General features: G+C 36.3%; 1 protein-coding gene across 1 annotated transcript; it reads left to right on the top strand.

Moving 5' to 3' along the window:
- The first annotated feature begins 10,167 nt into the window (after nt 1–10,167).
- Nucleotides 10,168–12,952, top strand: LOC138715410 (tigger transposable element-derived protein 4-like). Its single transcript, XM_069848271.1, has 2 exons — nt 10,168–10,394; nt 10,620–12,952. The coding sequence occupies exon 2, from the start codon at nt 10,621–10,623 to the stop codon at nt 12,565–12,567; it is 1,947 nt and encodes a 648-aa protein (XP_069704372.1). The 5' UTR covers nt 10,168–10,394; nt 10,620; the 3' UTR covers nt 12,568–12,952.
- Nucleotides 12,953–16,470: the final 3,518 nt, after the last annotated feature.

Below are 16,470 nucleotides of genomic sequence, written 5' to 3'. Positions count from 1 at the left end.
AAATAGGAGATTACTTGTTGTATTATGGGGAAGGAAACAATAATCACCAATTAGGAACAGGATTCTTTGTACATAAAAGAATAAAATCAGCAGTAAAAAAGGTCGAATTTATCAGTGACAGGTTATCATATTTAGTACTTAAGGGTAGATGGTGCGACATCATGGTTATAAATGCTCACGTCCCTACAGAAGAGAAAGACGACTATATAAAGGATAGCTTCTATGAAGAATTGGAACATACTTTTGACCAGTTCCCTAGATATCACATGAAAATTTTATTGGGGGATTTCAATGCTAAAGTAGGACGGGAGGAGATTTTTAGACCAACTATTGGAAAAGAGAGCCTACACGCAATTAGTAGTGACAATGGAGTTAGATTAGTCAACTATGCCACATCGAAAAATTTAATTGTCAAAAGTACAACATTCCCCCATAAGGATATACATAAATATACTTGGACTTCTCCAGATGGATTGACACACAACCAAATTGATCACATCTTGATAGATAAACGGAGACATACTAGTATAGTAGATATTCGAACTTTCAGGGGTGCAGACTGTAATTCTGACCATTATTTGGTGATTGGAGAATTAAGAGAAAGATTATCAGTATCCAAGCGAGTAGAGCAACAAGTTAATATTACTAAATTCAATATTTTGAAATTAAAGGACGAGGAAGCTAAGCAAAATTATCAGGTCGAAATTTCGAATAGGTTTGCCACTTTAGAAAGTTCCGACGAAGTTGAGAAAGAATTAGATGTTAATAGCGTGTGGGAAAATATCAGAGATAGTATCAAAATTGCAGCTGAGCAGAGCATAGGTTATTATGAAACTAAGAAAAAGAAACCGTGGTTTGATGAAGATTGTTGCATGGTAGTAGAAAGAAGGAAACAGGCAAAATTGAAATTCTTACAGGATCCAGTTGAGGAGAAGAGAGATATTTATTTCAATGAAAGACGGGAAGCAAGTCGTACACTTAGGAATAAAAAGAGAGGTTACTTGAAGGAAAAAATGAATGAGGTAGAAACAAATAGTAAGAATAAAAACATTCGAGATTTATATAAGGGTATAAAGGAATTTAAGAACGGATATCAGCCAAGGGTAAACGTGATCAAGGATGAGAATGGTGACTTGCTTGCAGACTCTCCATCAATCCTAAACAGATGGAAAAACTATTTTGCGCAACTACTAAATGTACATAGGCCAAATAGAAATGATCGGGACGAAATTGAAATACAAACTGCTGAGCCATTTATACCCGAACCCACGCTTTCAGAAGTCGAAATTGCGATAGAAAATCTGAAAAAGTACAAGTCTCCAGGTATCGATCAGATTCCAGCAGAATTAATACAAGAGGGTGGAAGTGCATTATATAGCGAAATTTATAAACTTGTACTTGCTATTTGGGAAAGGAAATTGTACCAGATCAATGGAAGGAGTCCATAATTGTACCTATTTTTAATTTACTTTTTAACTTCGCTATAGAATATGCCATTAGGAAAGTTCAGGATAACAGGCAGGGTTTGGAATTGAACGGGCTACATCAGCTTCTTGTCTATGCGGATGACGTGAATATGTTAGGAGAAAATACACAAACGGTTAGGGAAAACACGGAAATTTTACTTGAAGCAAGTAAAGCGATCGGTTTGGAAGTAAATCCCGAAAAGACAAAGTATATGATTATGTCTCGTGACGGGAATATTGTACGAAACGGAAATATAAATATTGGAGATTTATCCTTCGAAGAGGTGGAAAAATTCAAATATCTTGGAGCAACAGTAACAAATATAAATGACACTCGGGAGGAAATTAAACGCAGAATAAATATGGGAAATGCGTGTTATTATTCGCTTGAGAAGCTCTTATCATCCAGTCTGCTCTCCAAAAATCTGAAAGTTAGAATTTATAAAACAGTTATATTACCGGTTCTTCTATATGGCTGTGAAACTTGGACTCTCACTCTGAGAGAGGAACATAGGTTAAGGGTGGTTGAGAATAAGGTGCTTAGGAAAATATTTGGGGCTAAGCGGGATGAAGTTACAGGAGAATGGAGAAAGTTACACAACACAGAACTGCACACATTGTATTCTTCACCTGACATAATTAGGAACTTGAAATCCAGACGTTTGAGATGGGCAGGGCATGTAGCACGTATGGGCGAATCCAGAAATGCATATAGAGTGTTAGTTGGGAGACCGGAGGGAAAAAGACCTTTAGGGAGGCCGAGACGTAGATGGGAGGATAATATTAAAATGGATTTGAGGGAGGTGGGATATGATGATAGAGACTGGCTTAATCTTGCACAGGATAGGGACCGATGGCGGGCTTATGTGAGGGCGGCAATGAACCTTCGGGTTCCTTAAAAGCCATTTGTAAGTAAGTAAGTAAGTAAGTAAGTATTTTAATAACTGAAGGTTTAGGTACTAAATACATAAGTTGGCTGTTCTGTCTGGCTACTCTTCCGTGAGCACAAGAGGGAGAGCAGTTTCATGAGGTTTTCGGTGCTTGCGGGGAAGTGAAAAGGGTCACTGGAGCACGCGCATTCCTCCTTTCGAACATCTTTCCTGTGCTTAGCACATCTCGCACTACATTGGAGGATGAATGATGAAACGTGACAAGGCGGAAGATTCGAATGCTTTAACAATAGAGAACGGTAACTATTGCAATTAAAAGTAATATTTTTGAGGTTTTTAAAATAAAAAATCTTTTTCTGTCTTATATTTATTATGTGCTGTAGCACATGAGAACATAAGGACCGGCCGCCCCTGCACTGTAATATTCAGTTATTACATTGTGTATTATACTTAATATAGTTATGATATTATTATATCATAGATAACATTATTTTCATATTCCACCATACATTGCGGTCTGTTCAACATGTGGATTCTTTCCTGCAAGTAATCGGAAATCTATTTCCAACAAATTTACTCAATGCGTAGCTGGCTCGAAAAATGCTCATCTGTTAATCGGAATCTATGTTTCGATTTAGCAACCTTCATTCTCTAAAATAATTCTTCGCACACGTATGTCGAGGCAAAGGTAGCTAGCATAGTGGTAGAGAATAAGCTCATCATGGGATATTTCGTTTTGTTAATTTTTTAATACTTCTATGCTTGTCAAGTCATATTCTCTGCATTTAGTTCTGAATTCTACGTTACTTTGTAGATCAATTAACTCGTCCTAGAACTGCACTCTCACGGACTGTACTAAATTTACTATGAAAGGATTAACAATAAGTTTAATATCACTTTCCATACGTCTAAAATCACTACTTCTATGTCATGTGAATTCAAATTTGAGTTGCTCCAGTACAGAGATATAATTACTTAACTATATTTTGTTCAGGCACCATACATCTCTTTACAAGTTCACCATCCGCGAAGGGTTTTAGTGCCTTAGTTAATTCCCAATACACTACATAACTGGCTCCTAAACACAGACTCTAAATTGTTCGACTCTCTTCAGTGTTTGGCCTTTCAATTCTTGAAACTGTAGTGCCTCTGAAAAATTATTTTATCATAACATATATTTCTGTTGGAATAAAATCACCACAACAACAATAATAATAATAATAATAATAATAATAATAATAATAATAATAATAATAATAATAATAATAGTAATAATAATTGTAATAGACCTAACAATAGTAATAACAATACTACTACTACTACTATTACTACTACTACTAATAATAATAATAGTAATAATAATTGTAATAGACCTAACAATAGTAATAACAATACTACTACTACTACTACTACTACTACTACTACTACTACTAATAATAATAATAATAATAATAATAATAATAATAATAATAATAACAGCTTCCCTGTCACTTCGGCATGTTCTGGATGGCAGAGCGCATAATGTCATTTTATGTTGCTCAGTAGTATTCCTGACAGTACCTTACAACATAGTAAACACTTCACCGAACGCAAAATAATTAATAGTCTTCCTCCCACACTGTACAGAATGGTCGTTTGCTTACAGAAGGTTTTGACTGTGTCATTGTCCCACACTGTTCATACTTGAACTGCCTTCTGCAGTCATCCGTCGAGCTTTGAACGAGGAACAGCACGCTCTACATTCGAAGGTTGTGAATACAGAACGTAATCGGGAGTCAGAGAATGAGCATACCTGCTTTAAAGTATATGTACACCCACAAAACGGAAAAAATGATGAAAACTTAGAATTTTGAAAATATAACTATTTTAATAGAGAATCTTCTCCCCTTTAATTTGATATAAGAATTTTCGATTTATGCCTTATGGTTTTCCAGATAAGCCCCATTTTCCAAAATTCTGCATCATCAGCCACGGTCACTTCTACGAAGATCACTCACAACATTTTTTAAAATTTATTTTTTATTTCAAACCTTTACAATTTATAGAAGTCATAGATACATCCTTCCCCCTTGTATTCAGATTTAATTTAAGTCATTCCCAGGAGTGGCGCCATGATAGCACTCCTTCAAGATGGCTGCTGTATTTGACATTCGTCAGAAGCAACGTGCTGTTATCGTGCTGTGAGAACGAAACAGTGGGAAACATTCACAAGAGTTTGAAAAAGGTGTCTGGAGATGCAGCTGTCGATCATAGTACGGTTAGTCGGTGGGCAAGCAGATTATCTGGTGAAAGAGGCCACGCCAATATTCGGGATACTACTTGCAGTGGAAGACCCTGCACTGCACGAAGACCTGACAACGTGCAGCGCTTTAACAACATGGCTGTGGCTGACAAACTCGTAACAGTGAAAGAATTGTCACTCCAAGTTGGAATAGAAGAAGCAATTCTGTGCAGAGTATTAAAACAGTTGGGGTTAAAAAAGGTTTGTGCCAGGTGGGTTCCGAGGATGTTAACAGAAACCCACAAAGAAACCAGAAAACAGTGTGCAACGAACTTTTGGACCAGTATGAGAATTGTGGACATGAATTTCTTGCAGAAATTGTGACAGGAGATGAAACATGGCTCCACGATTTTGATTGGAGATAAAGAGGCAGACAATGGAGTGGCATCATGCAAATTCACCAAAGAAAAGAAATTAAAAAATGCGCCTTTAACAGGAAATGTTATGCCTACTATGTTTTCGATTCAGAAGGACACTTGCTTGTGGACATTATGCCACATGGAACCACTATTAATTCTGATGCATATGTGGCAACTCTCAAGAAACTTCAAGCTCGACTGAGTCATGTTCGACCACATCGGGAGAAGCAGAATGTTCTGCAATTGCACAACAACGCATGGCAACATGTCAGTCACAAGACCACAGACCAGAGCAGAAAACTTGGATGGACAAACTGAAACATCCACTTTACAGTCTTCATCTGGCACCATGCGATTACCATCGCTTTGGTAAACTGAAGGAACGAGGTTTGAAGATGTTGACTCCCTTGTGCACGTTACTGAAGAGTGGCTCAGACGTGTTGGTCCAGACTTTTATCGTGCAGGTATACAGGCTCTCATTCCAAGGTGGCGTAAGGCAGTTGAAAGGTGCGGGAATTATGTGGAAAAGTGACGTATTGTTCCTGAAGGATGTATGTACATTTTATGAAAATAGCAAAGCTGTAAGATAAAAATGTAATTTTTAAATAAAATATTATTCTCATAATTGACAGTACCAGCGGTTTCCAGTTAAACTCAGTGTTCTTTTACAATCAGTAGAGTGGAATGAAAAAAATTGAATTCTCATAATGCGGGTATATTTATGTATGATTGGCAACACTGACTATTATCATCGCCATATATTCATACAAGTAATAACTAAAGAAGAATGTCAGTGTACATCACTGTGCATCTATCTTGTTGGATAGCAGATACTAGTCAGAATCAGAACAATAAATTATAATTCTGTACCTAGAATAGTGACCCACCCATCTCTCATCTGCATATTGTGAACTCGGCAGTGTAACGAACATGACTTGCAAAATATTGTCCTTGTCTTAGAGTATTCAGGTGTGTGTGTGTGTGTGTGTGTGTGTGCAGACACCGGAACTTTCGCAGATGCCATTTTAAATGTGTTCAATCTACCTTCATTTTGAAAGTAAATCTGTACGAATTATATCTTTGTGATTGAAACGTCACAGTTTTATGTTGCCGTTTTCTGCCTTTTTAATATAAATGCCTAATTTACAAAATAAATGTTTTTTTTTGCCTTTATTTGATTACACTGGTCAACAGTGAAAATGTTTCTGACACGAATTTAGTCCCCAAATGTTAAATTGAGTTTAACAAACACGAAATGGACAATAAAAAGATCCCGTTAGCTCTTGTTTCCGAGAAACAGCCAATGCTATAGTGACTGAGTCCATAGTTTCACTAATTTTGTAGACTATCACAAATTCCCACATTACTCTTATTGTAATTGTTGTAGAAGAATGAAATACGAGGAATTCTACTAAGAATAGGCTTTCCTAAGAAATAAGTGAGATCTTAATTACAATGCTGAGAGGTGGAATAAGGGGCGTCAGAAAAAAAAAAAAACACAAATTTTGTCTATATCTATTCTTCCATGTACTCGTCATGTTGGTTTTCTTACTTCTTTACATGTGCATCATATGGTTTGCAGTGATTAACTACATCAGCATATCTCGTCAATGTGTTAACAGTGCAAATAATTCCTGCTATATGTGTGGTGAGGTTACATTTGCCAAACAGAAATGTCTACCGACTCCGCTTGTAAAGCCAGCATATTTTCACTATTTTAGTGTAAAAATAGGGGACTAGGACAAGACATGGACATCGCACATATGTTGCAACAGATGTTATATATAGTAAATATACGTGCATGGTTGGACAACAAGGGACGTTCAATGATTTTTGGCATTCCTATGATTTGGAGGGAGTCAAGAAATCATGTGAATGATTGCTTTTCTGTTTGGTACCACCACTTCAGCATGGTGTATCCAGAAAGAAGAGAAGATCTATACAATATCCCGACATTCCTTCAGCCATCAGATCGGTCCCACAAGGGAGTGATCTCCCTGTACCTCGTCCTCCAAAGAATAGTGTGCAGACTGAAGAAGATGAAGAGTACAGAGATGACATGGAGGAAGCACCTGGGCCCTCATCGACTGAATCTGATTTTGTGCCAGACAATGCAACACTGAAGGAGCCACACCTACTAATGCAGAGCGAACTAAATGATTTGAAGGGCTATTAGCAAAAAGGGGGAATGTCCATTTTTATTGCTTTTGAGATATTAAGGTTTTAAAGTTTAAATCTTTTGTACTTTTTTATAAAATGAGTTTTTATTTTTGAATTTATTTTCAGTTTATACCTTTATTAAATATACATATCTGGAACAGTATATTATAGCCTTGATACACATTCCTTATTAGTTAAATAAAAAATAGAACCCAAACCCACATTTTGTTATGTTAAAAATGGGGAATGTCCTTATATATTGCATTATTGAAGAGTGAATGTTGTTTAATTTTTAGAAATCACATTAACTATATAAACTTAGTATGGAATGAAATTAATTTTTTTTATTAATTCTTCAATGCTTGGGAAAAGTGGCATAAGTCAATTTCCACAATTTTTTTTATTAGTTTATTGACAACTTACGGAATATCTGATCTCTTGGGAAAAGGCACATAAGTATTTCTTCCATTAGACTAATTCATAGAGAAAACATCAATTTGACATTAACCAGTGTAACTAGCCCAAAATTTTTATCGCACTCTAAGTACGAGTGACCACGTATTGGGAACGTTATTTTGATTGAGTGTAATCTGTGAGTGTGATGCACAATGTAATGCATTAGTCTAAAACAGTCCAATTCTTGTTTTGGCCACAAGCTGAATCACAAAATACCTCATGACATCGAACATTTTGATTCATATGGCACATGATGAAGTGATGCAAAAATGAACATACTTCATTTGCACCTTTATTAGCAATGGTTTCGTCATAAGCACAAAAAATGACTCTTTAGTTGATAGAACGTGAATGTTAAAACTGTAAAATCCAAGCTGTCTGCGATAATATGCATCATTCGACATAACATTAGGTAGATTCCAATTTTTTTTATAGTCCATAGCTATTGCCTCCCGTTCCGAACATTTTTCACTGTTTATTCGAGCTGCTTTTTTCCTTGTATAAAAAACAACGGCCTTCAATTTATGGATTCTGTTGGCTGTGGTAAGATCCTGTATTTTCTTCTCAACTAATTTATGTTCATTATCAGACACTGGAACATTAAGTAATTTTTTCTTCAGAGATTCAACTTCTGTTAAAAACTCATCACATGCACTACAGGTGTCAGTTCTGAGATAACCAAACTTCATGTTAAATTTTTCATTAAATATTGCAATAAACTTCTGATAAACATTCAGATTTGGATACTGCTCTCTGAAGTGATTATGCATCTTATTGACATTCAAATCCTCTGGAAGATATATGGGTTTGGAATCATGTAAGCTATAATGACTACCCTTTATATGACGAAATACGATCACACACAACTTTCAACGTATCCTCACTTAGACGATTTTTTCTGTTTTTGTGACTACCTCGGCGATCTTTGGGTGAGACTCCTTCTTTCAAGGACCTCTGAATTACTTCTCGCCTCTTCTTGGTAATTCCATGCACCGACACAAAAGCTTTGCTGCATACAGGGACTTCAATCACTGCATCCTCCCTCTTAACCTGTACTTTGTAACCATATAACATCTTCCTCAGGTTTCCTAGGTCTTCTGCGTTTTATTGAGTTTACTGTAATAAGTCCACTAAGATACGAATTTTGTTCATTGTGTGTTAACTTGTTGAAATTTTTAATAATCTGGTCTCTGTCAACTTTCGGTATAACTTGAAAGCACTTATATCTTACACATTTACAATCCTCACCAGTCTCATTGCTCTGAGCTAGGAGTTCTTTTTTACATCAGTTAATCTACCCAGTCTAGGTCGTTTCTTGGCCTGTGTAGATTTTGCCTGGCTTTCCTCACTACTGAAAGACATTTTTCACAAACTTCTACGTTGAAATTAAATAGCTCTGTAATACTGTGTAACTAACTCACATTTAAACATTAAGCCAAAGTCCACAGTCATTTAAACGAAACAAAATAATGTGTACGTTGTTGAAGCATCTGGAAAGAATAATTAGCTTAATTATAATTACAAGATTGCAACATTTACAACATATCGTACATCAATGGACATTCCCCCTTCTTCAGTATAAACCTTTGGACATTCCCCCTTTTTTCAAAAAAGAAGAAAAACAACAAGACCTGATATATTTGTAACCGTGCACATTATTGCTTGGAAACGTTAGTGAAACAAAGTACATCGAATAAAGAAATGGATGGTGCTAATATCTCAATTTCTGACAAAAGTGGACATTCCCCCTTATTGCTAATAGCCCTTCATTTCATTCTAGATCTTGAGCTGCCTAAAAACGAAGCTGAGCTTGCTGCATCAAGGGAAGGGATTTTCATAGGTCCACAGATTCGTAAACTCCTTGAGGACAGAACCTTTGATCACGTCTTTCATGGTAAAAGAAAGGCAGCACGGGACACCTTTAAAGGCGTAGTAAAAGGTTTCCTGGGTAACCGCAAGGAGAAAAATTACATTGAACGTGTGAATAATCTGTTGGAGAAGTATCATGAGTTAGGCTGCAATATGTCACTCAAAGTCCACTTCCTTCACTCACATTTAGATTTCTTCCCCAGCAACTGCGGTGAAGTGAGTGATGAACTGGTGAGCGTTTCCACCAAGATATTTGCACAAAGAAACACCGATATCGAGGCAGGTGGAACGCTGCCATGCTTGCTGACTATGCTGGACACTTGTAAGAGACCTTAGACAGGAGAAGTAGGCCTACAACAGGAAGGCTCACGTGAATAAAACTTTATTCAATATGTGTGCATATGTTGGCACTGTGATACCATTTTTGTAAATGATTGTGATATATCTTCCAGATTTCTTTATGGGCATTAACCAACAGTTTCCAGCATGCCGAAAAACATGGTTACTGCTGTCACATTAGTGTGTTCAAAGTTGGTACCGCAAAGCAGTTTCTTTTGAATATTTTGATTTTATGTTCATAATATGTACATATTTAATAATTATTTTATAGTTATATATTTAAGTCCCCATATTGGCTTTGGAGTGTGTACTGTAGAAAGTCTTGGAAATATTTCATATGTTATGTAAGGGAGACTGGGGAGGTTTGACCATAGGGGAGGTTTGACCCATCTCTATAATTTGAAATCCCGCCATTTTTATCTCTGCTATTTGTCATGGTTCTCTTTGCTTTTAATGTCAGAGGTAATATTTATGCTCATCAAGGCAGTGAAACCAAGAACAGCTGAGATTCTACTTCCTGTTTGATTTGTTGCTTGCTGATGTTGGTTTGATGCTCTTGTTTATAAGAATCCAAGTAAGTAATTGCAATCTTAATGGTAATAGTGATAGTTACATTTGATTCTACATCCTTTTAGGTTCAATTTCATATATTTATTGTGTAGTTTTCTTTATTATTAAGTATATAAATATTTTAGTATATACAAAAAGTCCCATGAGGGAGGTTTGACCCAAAATTGCAGGGAGGTGTGACCCATGTTATGGTGTGTGATTTCATAACATTTTTTTTATTTCTTAATAGGATGCCTTTCAAGTGGAAACCTACTGAAAATCCAAGGAAGAAAGTAGATCCAGGAGTAATGAAAGCTGCTGTAAAGTGTGTCCTCGATGATAATGTGAGCATTCGAGCAGCTGCAGTTGAATATGAAGTTGATAGGAAGACTTTAGGGAGGTATGTTACTAAAGTAAAGGAAGGAAATGAAACAGCTTTCAAGGCAGACCACAACAGCTCTCAGATTTTTAGTTCAGAAGAGGAAAATGATTTAGAAAAGTACCTTCTAACAGCAGCTAGGTTGAATTATGGTCTTACTCCTAAAGAGTTGCGAAGATTTGCTTATGAATATGCAGTCGCTAGAGGTAAACCAATCGGTGATAATTGGAAGAAAAACAATCAAGCCAGTTATGATTGGGAGAGAGGATTCATGCATCGTCACCCAAGACTGTCACTGCGGAATCCCCAGGGAAAAAGTCTAGGGAGAGGGACAGCCTTTAACCCAACAAGTGTAGGCGAGTTCTTCCAGAATCTTCGTTCTGTGTATCACACCAATAAATTTGGCCCAGAATCAATTTACAATCTGGATGAAACTGGGGTAACAAATGTACAGAAACCTGGCAAGGTAATTGCACCAAAAGGGGAAAAACAGGTCTCAAAAATGACATCCGCTGAGAGGGGGACACTTGTTACACTTTGCTGTGCAGTAAGTGCAACAGGAAATGCTGTTCCACCATTCTTTGTCTATCCAAGACAGAGATTAAATGATAAAATGATTGATGGTGCTCCTGTGGGTTCTTGTGCTGGTGTTAGTCCAAGTGGGTGGATGGCTGGAGAGACCTTTGTTCATTACTGGGAACACTTTATCAAACACACAAAGTGCTCTAAAGAACGTCCTGTGCTTGTCATCTTAGACAACCATGAATCTCACGTAACACCACAGACACTTCAGATCGCTAAGGACAATGGTATCACACTAATAACATTGCCACCCCACACAAGCCATAAAACTCAACCACTTGATAGAACTGTATTTGGGCCCTTCAAAACTGTTTACAATCAAGCTATTGATGACTTCATGACCACTCATCCAGGAGAGACTGCAACTATCTACCAGATCCCAAAATTTGTTGGAAATGCATTTCCTGTTTCTTTCACTCCTGCCAATATAATCAGTGGCTTTAAATGCACTGGGATCTGGCCATTTGATTCCACTATTTTCAATTCTACTGATTTTATGAGCTCATATGTAACTTATCGACCAAGTCCTGCCAGTGAAGATGCAGCAGCCATAAGCAAAGAACCCCATCCAACACTGATTACCCAGCCAAGTTGTAGTGGAATTTCACCAGAACAAGTAAGACCTTTCCCGAAAGCTGGTCCAAAGAAAAGTAAAAATGGCCGCAAAAGGGTTGTTAGTCGTGTGTTGACAGACACACCTGTCAAAGCAGCTATTGAGAAAGAGTACGAAGAACGCGTCAATAGGAAGAGAAATCAGGCTACCCTTCCTTCCAAAACTATTAGGAAAATATTTCCTAATGACTGTGAGGACTCTGTATCAATTGAAAAGGAGAGGAAAAAGAGAAGACAATCTCACTTTACTCCTACGGCTGATGAGGACGAGGCTTCTGAAAATATAACTGATGATGACGACTGCGAGGAGGTGAATAATGAAGATTGGGGAGTGATGTCTGCTAAAAGTGGTGATTTCGTCTTGGTTAAGTTCTGCACCAAGTCGACAGCATGCCATTATGTTGGAAAAGTTATACAGATCAGAGAATATGAGTGTAAAGTGAAATTCATGCGGCGCTACCGATTCGGGTCAGACTGCTTTGTGTATCCTGATGTTGAAGACACTAGTTATGTGCCATTTGAAGATATGAAAATTCTTCCAAAACCAGTTTTTCAAGATGGAACTGAAAGAATGTCTTCAAAACTTAGGTTCTCAGTGAGATTTATTAATTTAAATGTGCGTTAAGTGAAAACAGTGCTATTTCTCAGTGGAACTTTTACTATTTTCTATATTTTTATAATATTTGTGTTTGGTACTTTTGTTAGAAATAGTGTTCTTTGTATTCATGTTCCTAATTTATTTAAATATTGCAGACTTGTACTGTTTTGTAGGCTTGGGTCAAACCTCCCAACATGTGGGCCAAACCTCCCTTATGCGGGGAGGTTTGACCCAGAAAGTAGTATAATTAAAAAACATATATGAAATTTAATACATTAAGAATAGGCTGTTCTGTAATTTACCATATATGTCTGAGATCTTAGTCTATCTAATGGTATGTTTTCATCACCTCTAAGGAAATTTATTTTTGGAAATAAAAATAAAATAAAAATAATGGGTCAAACCTCCCCAGGCTCCCTTACAGTATTGGTCTCCAATACTACAACATATCAGCTGTTTCGCAAACACTGTAGCTAATGGAAAAAATCCGAGGTCAGATTCGTGTTTTTTGGTCCTGAATTAGTAGAAATTGACTATTTTGGGAAAGGAAACATGTGCAAAGTGTTTTTTTTGTTGTCCTGTGTTATTTATCTATTATTTATTAATTTATTATTAAAAATTGCCTACAGGTATATTTTAATTTATTTCTATAGCTGCTACAATGAAAGTGACTTCACCGAATGTATATTACTGTCTTTCAATCAGTTCATATTCTCTTTGCAACAATGAGTGCTGCTGTGCAAAAATGTATAACAGTAAGCGTTTTAATTATCGCTTGTGTTTATTTGACAAGGCAACAATGAGTGTGGGTCTAACGTTATTTTTAACGGTTATTTTTCTTTCAATTTTCATTGCGATGTTGTAGCCAGCAGCAAGATGCCGAAATTTAGAGTTCCTTTAAGCAGTAAATTGCAAAGTTACGTTAATACTTTTGGATCTGACGTATTTTGTACTGACGGTAAAGTACTTACATGCAAAATATGTGAGCAGTCTGTGAACTACGAAAAGAAATATTTCATATCGCAACATATACAACCAAACACAAAAATGCACTTTCCAAGGCTACTGGGAAAAAAATTTCTTTGCTTCCAACATTAATTGCAACATGGAGTCGAAAATCTCAATTTGCATTCGACTTACGTAAAGCTTTTCTTGCTGCCGAATCCCTTTGTGGGAAGTGCAAGGCTGTCGGTCCAGTGCAAGGTGTTTGTAATTGCCTTTTATTGCGTATTTTAGCTATTTATGATGCCTTTTTGCCTGCCTATTTTAATGATTCATAATGCCTAAACTTTCGGTCTCTGCTTATGTTGTTGAATGTACTGTCGTTGTCAATGCTCATGGAACTTGGATTTCCTCCATTCTCCTACAGGTGTCCCTGTAATCATTTGTAAGCTGAGATGGTACGTCAGCCATAATCTGCTTAATCACCAGACATTTCAGCAGGTGTTCTTTATTCATGGTGGAATTTGCATCCTTACAGAGAGTACAATGTGGTGAGGGGTATAAGAGTGGAAATGCATATTTTCAGAGCGAATAGCTCATATTGTAACAAAAAGCTATAATACCATATTGGTGGAAAGTTCATAGTTTTTTTTCCCCAGAATAAAAATGTTTTTAACAAATGTTTGACAACCTCTTATTCGGTAACTATTGTGAACAGGATCGTGACTTTTGTCCATATCGATAGGAAAACTAATAAAGAATAATTTATCCCTCTGGAGTATTTCAATAGTATGCACATACTGCGTGTAAATTTAATTTAAAAAATCACTAATTTCAAGTCACTAGGTACATGATTCCAACTGGTGGCAACATCGAGACAGAAGTCAGCTCTACTACCGAGACAGAGTTCATTGATCTCTTACATCTCTATCACGAGCAGAGTGTTTTAGTGGTGATGTTGCTGGACTGCTGAAACTTCAAACTTAGTTTTCTAATTAACCGTGAATTTAATCACTAAATGTAATGTAGGTTTTCTATTCATTTACGTGTGCCCTGTCGCACCTTTCAATCTGCAAAGTTATTTGACTTCCACTCTATTAATTGTATGTATGTAGATTGTAAAATCTCTATTTAATTTTTTTCCTAAAATAGTTAAATATATTGTAAAATTGTAGGGAGCAAAGTTACAGTTTCAATTATCTAACTAGTTTTTGCAGATGTTTCCAATTCACTGTATACTAAATATAATTATGTGGTACACGTGTGTATAAACAGTGGAGATATTTGACTTTGAAAGTTGGGGGTTAACATACCTTCAGTTCAACTAGTAAACTTTTTTGCCCAACATAATGCAAGTAAGTGATGCAGCTCATACCACTCTGACCTTCAGTAGATGCAACATTTTGGTATACACTAGTGCACTTTTCTCATTTTTCTTCAATTTGTTACTTACATCTCTGTGGTCCTGATGGCCTCAATTATCCACGTAGTTTTGCAATGCTACACTAAATATATATGTGCTACCATTACGTGTATGCCAAACAACGATGTCTAAGGACCTCAGATGTGTTCTGAAATGTATTGCAAAATAGTAAATAGTAATATGACAGTTTCAATTATCTAACAATTTTTTGTATTACTGGTATCTGAAATCTGATTAGTGTAATATGTATCTAGTCAGCGATTTATGCAATGGAGGCGGGAAAGGAATTGGCCACTCTACCTCATTATCTCCTGGTCTAGTTGCCTCATGAGTGTCACTTGTAGGATCCAAACCTGTTTTTGGACAGTTGACTAAACAACAGTTGATGGGTCCAGGCAGACAAGGGGACAAACCATAAACTTGGATATGTAGAATATCTCATTTCACTGGAATGTGAAGAAATATGTTCTGACTAAACTATATGACAACACATTATTCAAATGGTATCATTTACATCTGTAAACTTTGATATTTACGAGCACAGATGGCAGAGCATTTCAAATATGGAAATATATAGATGTGGCTTTTTCTCCTATCTGACTTGGCCCCACAATTTCAATTATTCAATTTGCTGTGTAGACTTTACCAATGTACTGCACACTAAATATGTAAGTGTATCTGTGTGTATAGGATTACCAGATGTCCAGATGTCCTGTGTCCTGCCAGGGATTGTAAATATCAGAAATTGTCTTGCTTTTCTTTCTCGTCAATTCCCAATGGACAAAAGAGAGAAACTATTGCATTGGGATCCATTAGAGGAATTATGTTTGTAAAATTTAATTCAAGGCAACTATGGCGTATGGATTTTCATTAGTATTTACTGGATTAAAATATTCCTTGCTCAAACAAGTCGGGTCATCAGAGAAGTATTAACAGTCAGAAAATTAAACAAGCTAAAAGCTTATTTACAATCCGTATAATTTAATTAATTCTATTCATGATAATAGTTTTGTATCAGTTTTACTGTACAAAGACAAACAAATTACCTAATTACATAAGAATGAAAAAGGCATCACGTCAAGTATCAAGTTACTATATGTTCTGCTTTTATATGGAAAATTCTTTTTCAGATACAATGATCTGCTTTTAAATTGTAACCCTAGTGCACATGTAGTGATATTTATGGACCTTGTCAAAATTGTGTTATCAAATGAAGAGTCCACTGTAAAAATGATGGATGTCACTTTCTTGTCGAAAATGAACTAAGACTGTCAATGCATAGCTTAAGACATATAGAATGTACATAGAGAGTTATATGGCATTCACACTGATAGTCATTGTCCAGTAATGCTCGGAAAGTCACAGTTAAGCTTTGAGTGCTAAGCATTTCAAAGTTACAATTGCTTCTCCTGAGAAATGTATTCCAAATGACATCCATCATTCTTGCAGTGGACTCTTCAAATGTATTGTAAAATAGTATACAGAAAATATAATAATTTAAATTATGTAACTAGGTTTTGCATACTTTTCCAGTGCACTGTACACTATTACCCAAAGAATATAAT

Source organism: Periplaneta americana, chromosome 15 (assembly GCF_040183065.1).
Source record: "Periplaneta americana isolate PAMFEO1 chromosome 15, P.americana_PAMFEO1_priV1, whole genome shotgun sequence".
NCBI classification, from domain to species: domain Eukaryota; kingdom Metazoa; phylum Arthropoda; class Insecta; order Blattodea; family Blattidae; genus Periplaneta; species Periplaneta americana.
Note: the sequence above shows the minus strand (reverse complement) of the source record. Positions and strands in the feature narration are given on the sequence as shown.

Coding starts and splice junctions, on each gene's coding strand:
- LOC138715410 (XM_069848271.1), top strand. CDS start 10,621: ATGCCTTTCAAGTGGAAACCTACTGAAAATCCAAGGAAGAAAGTAGAT.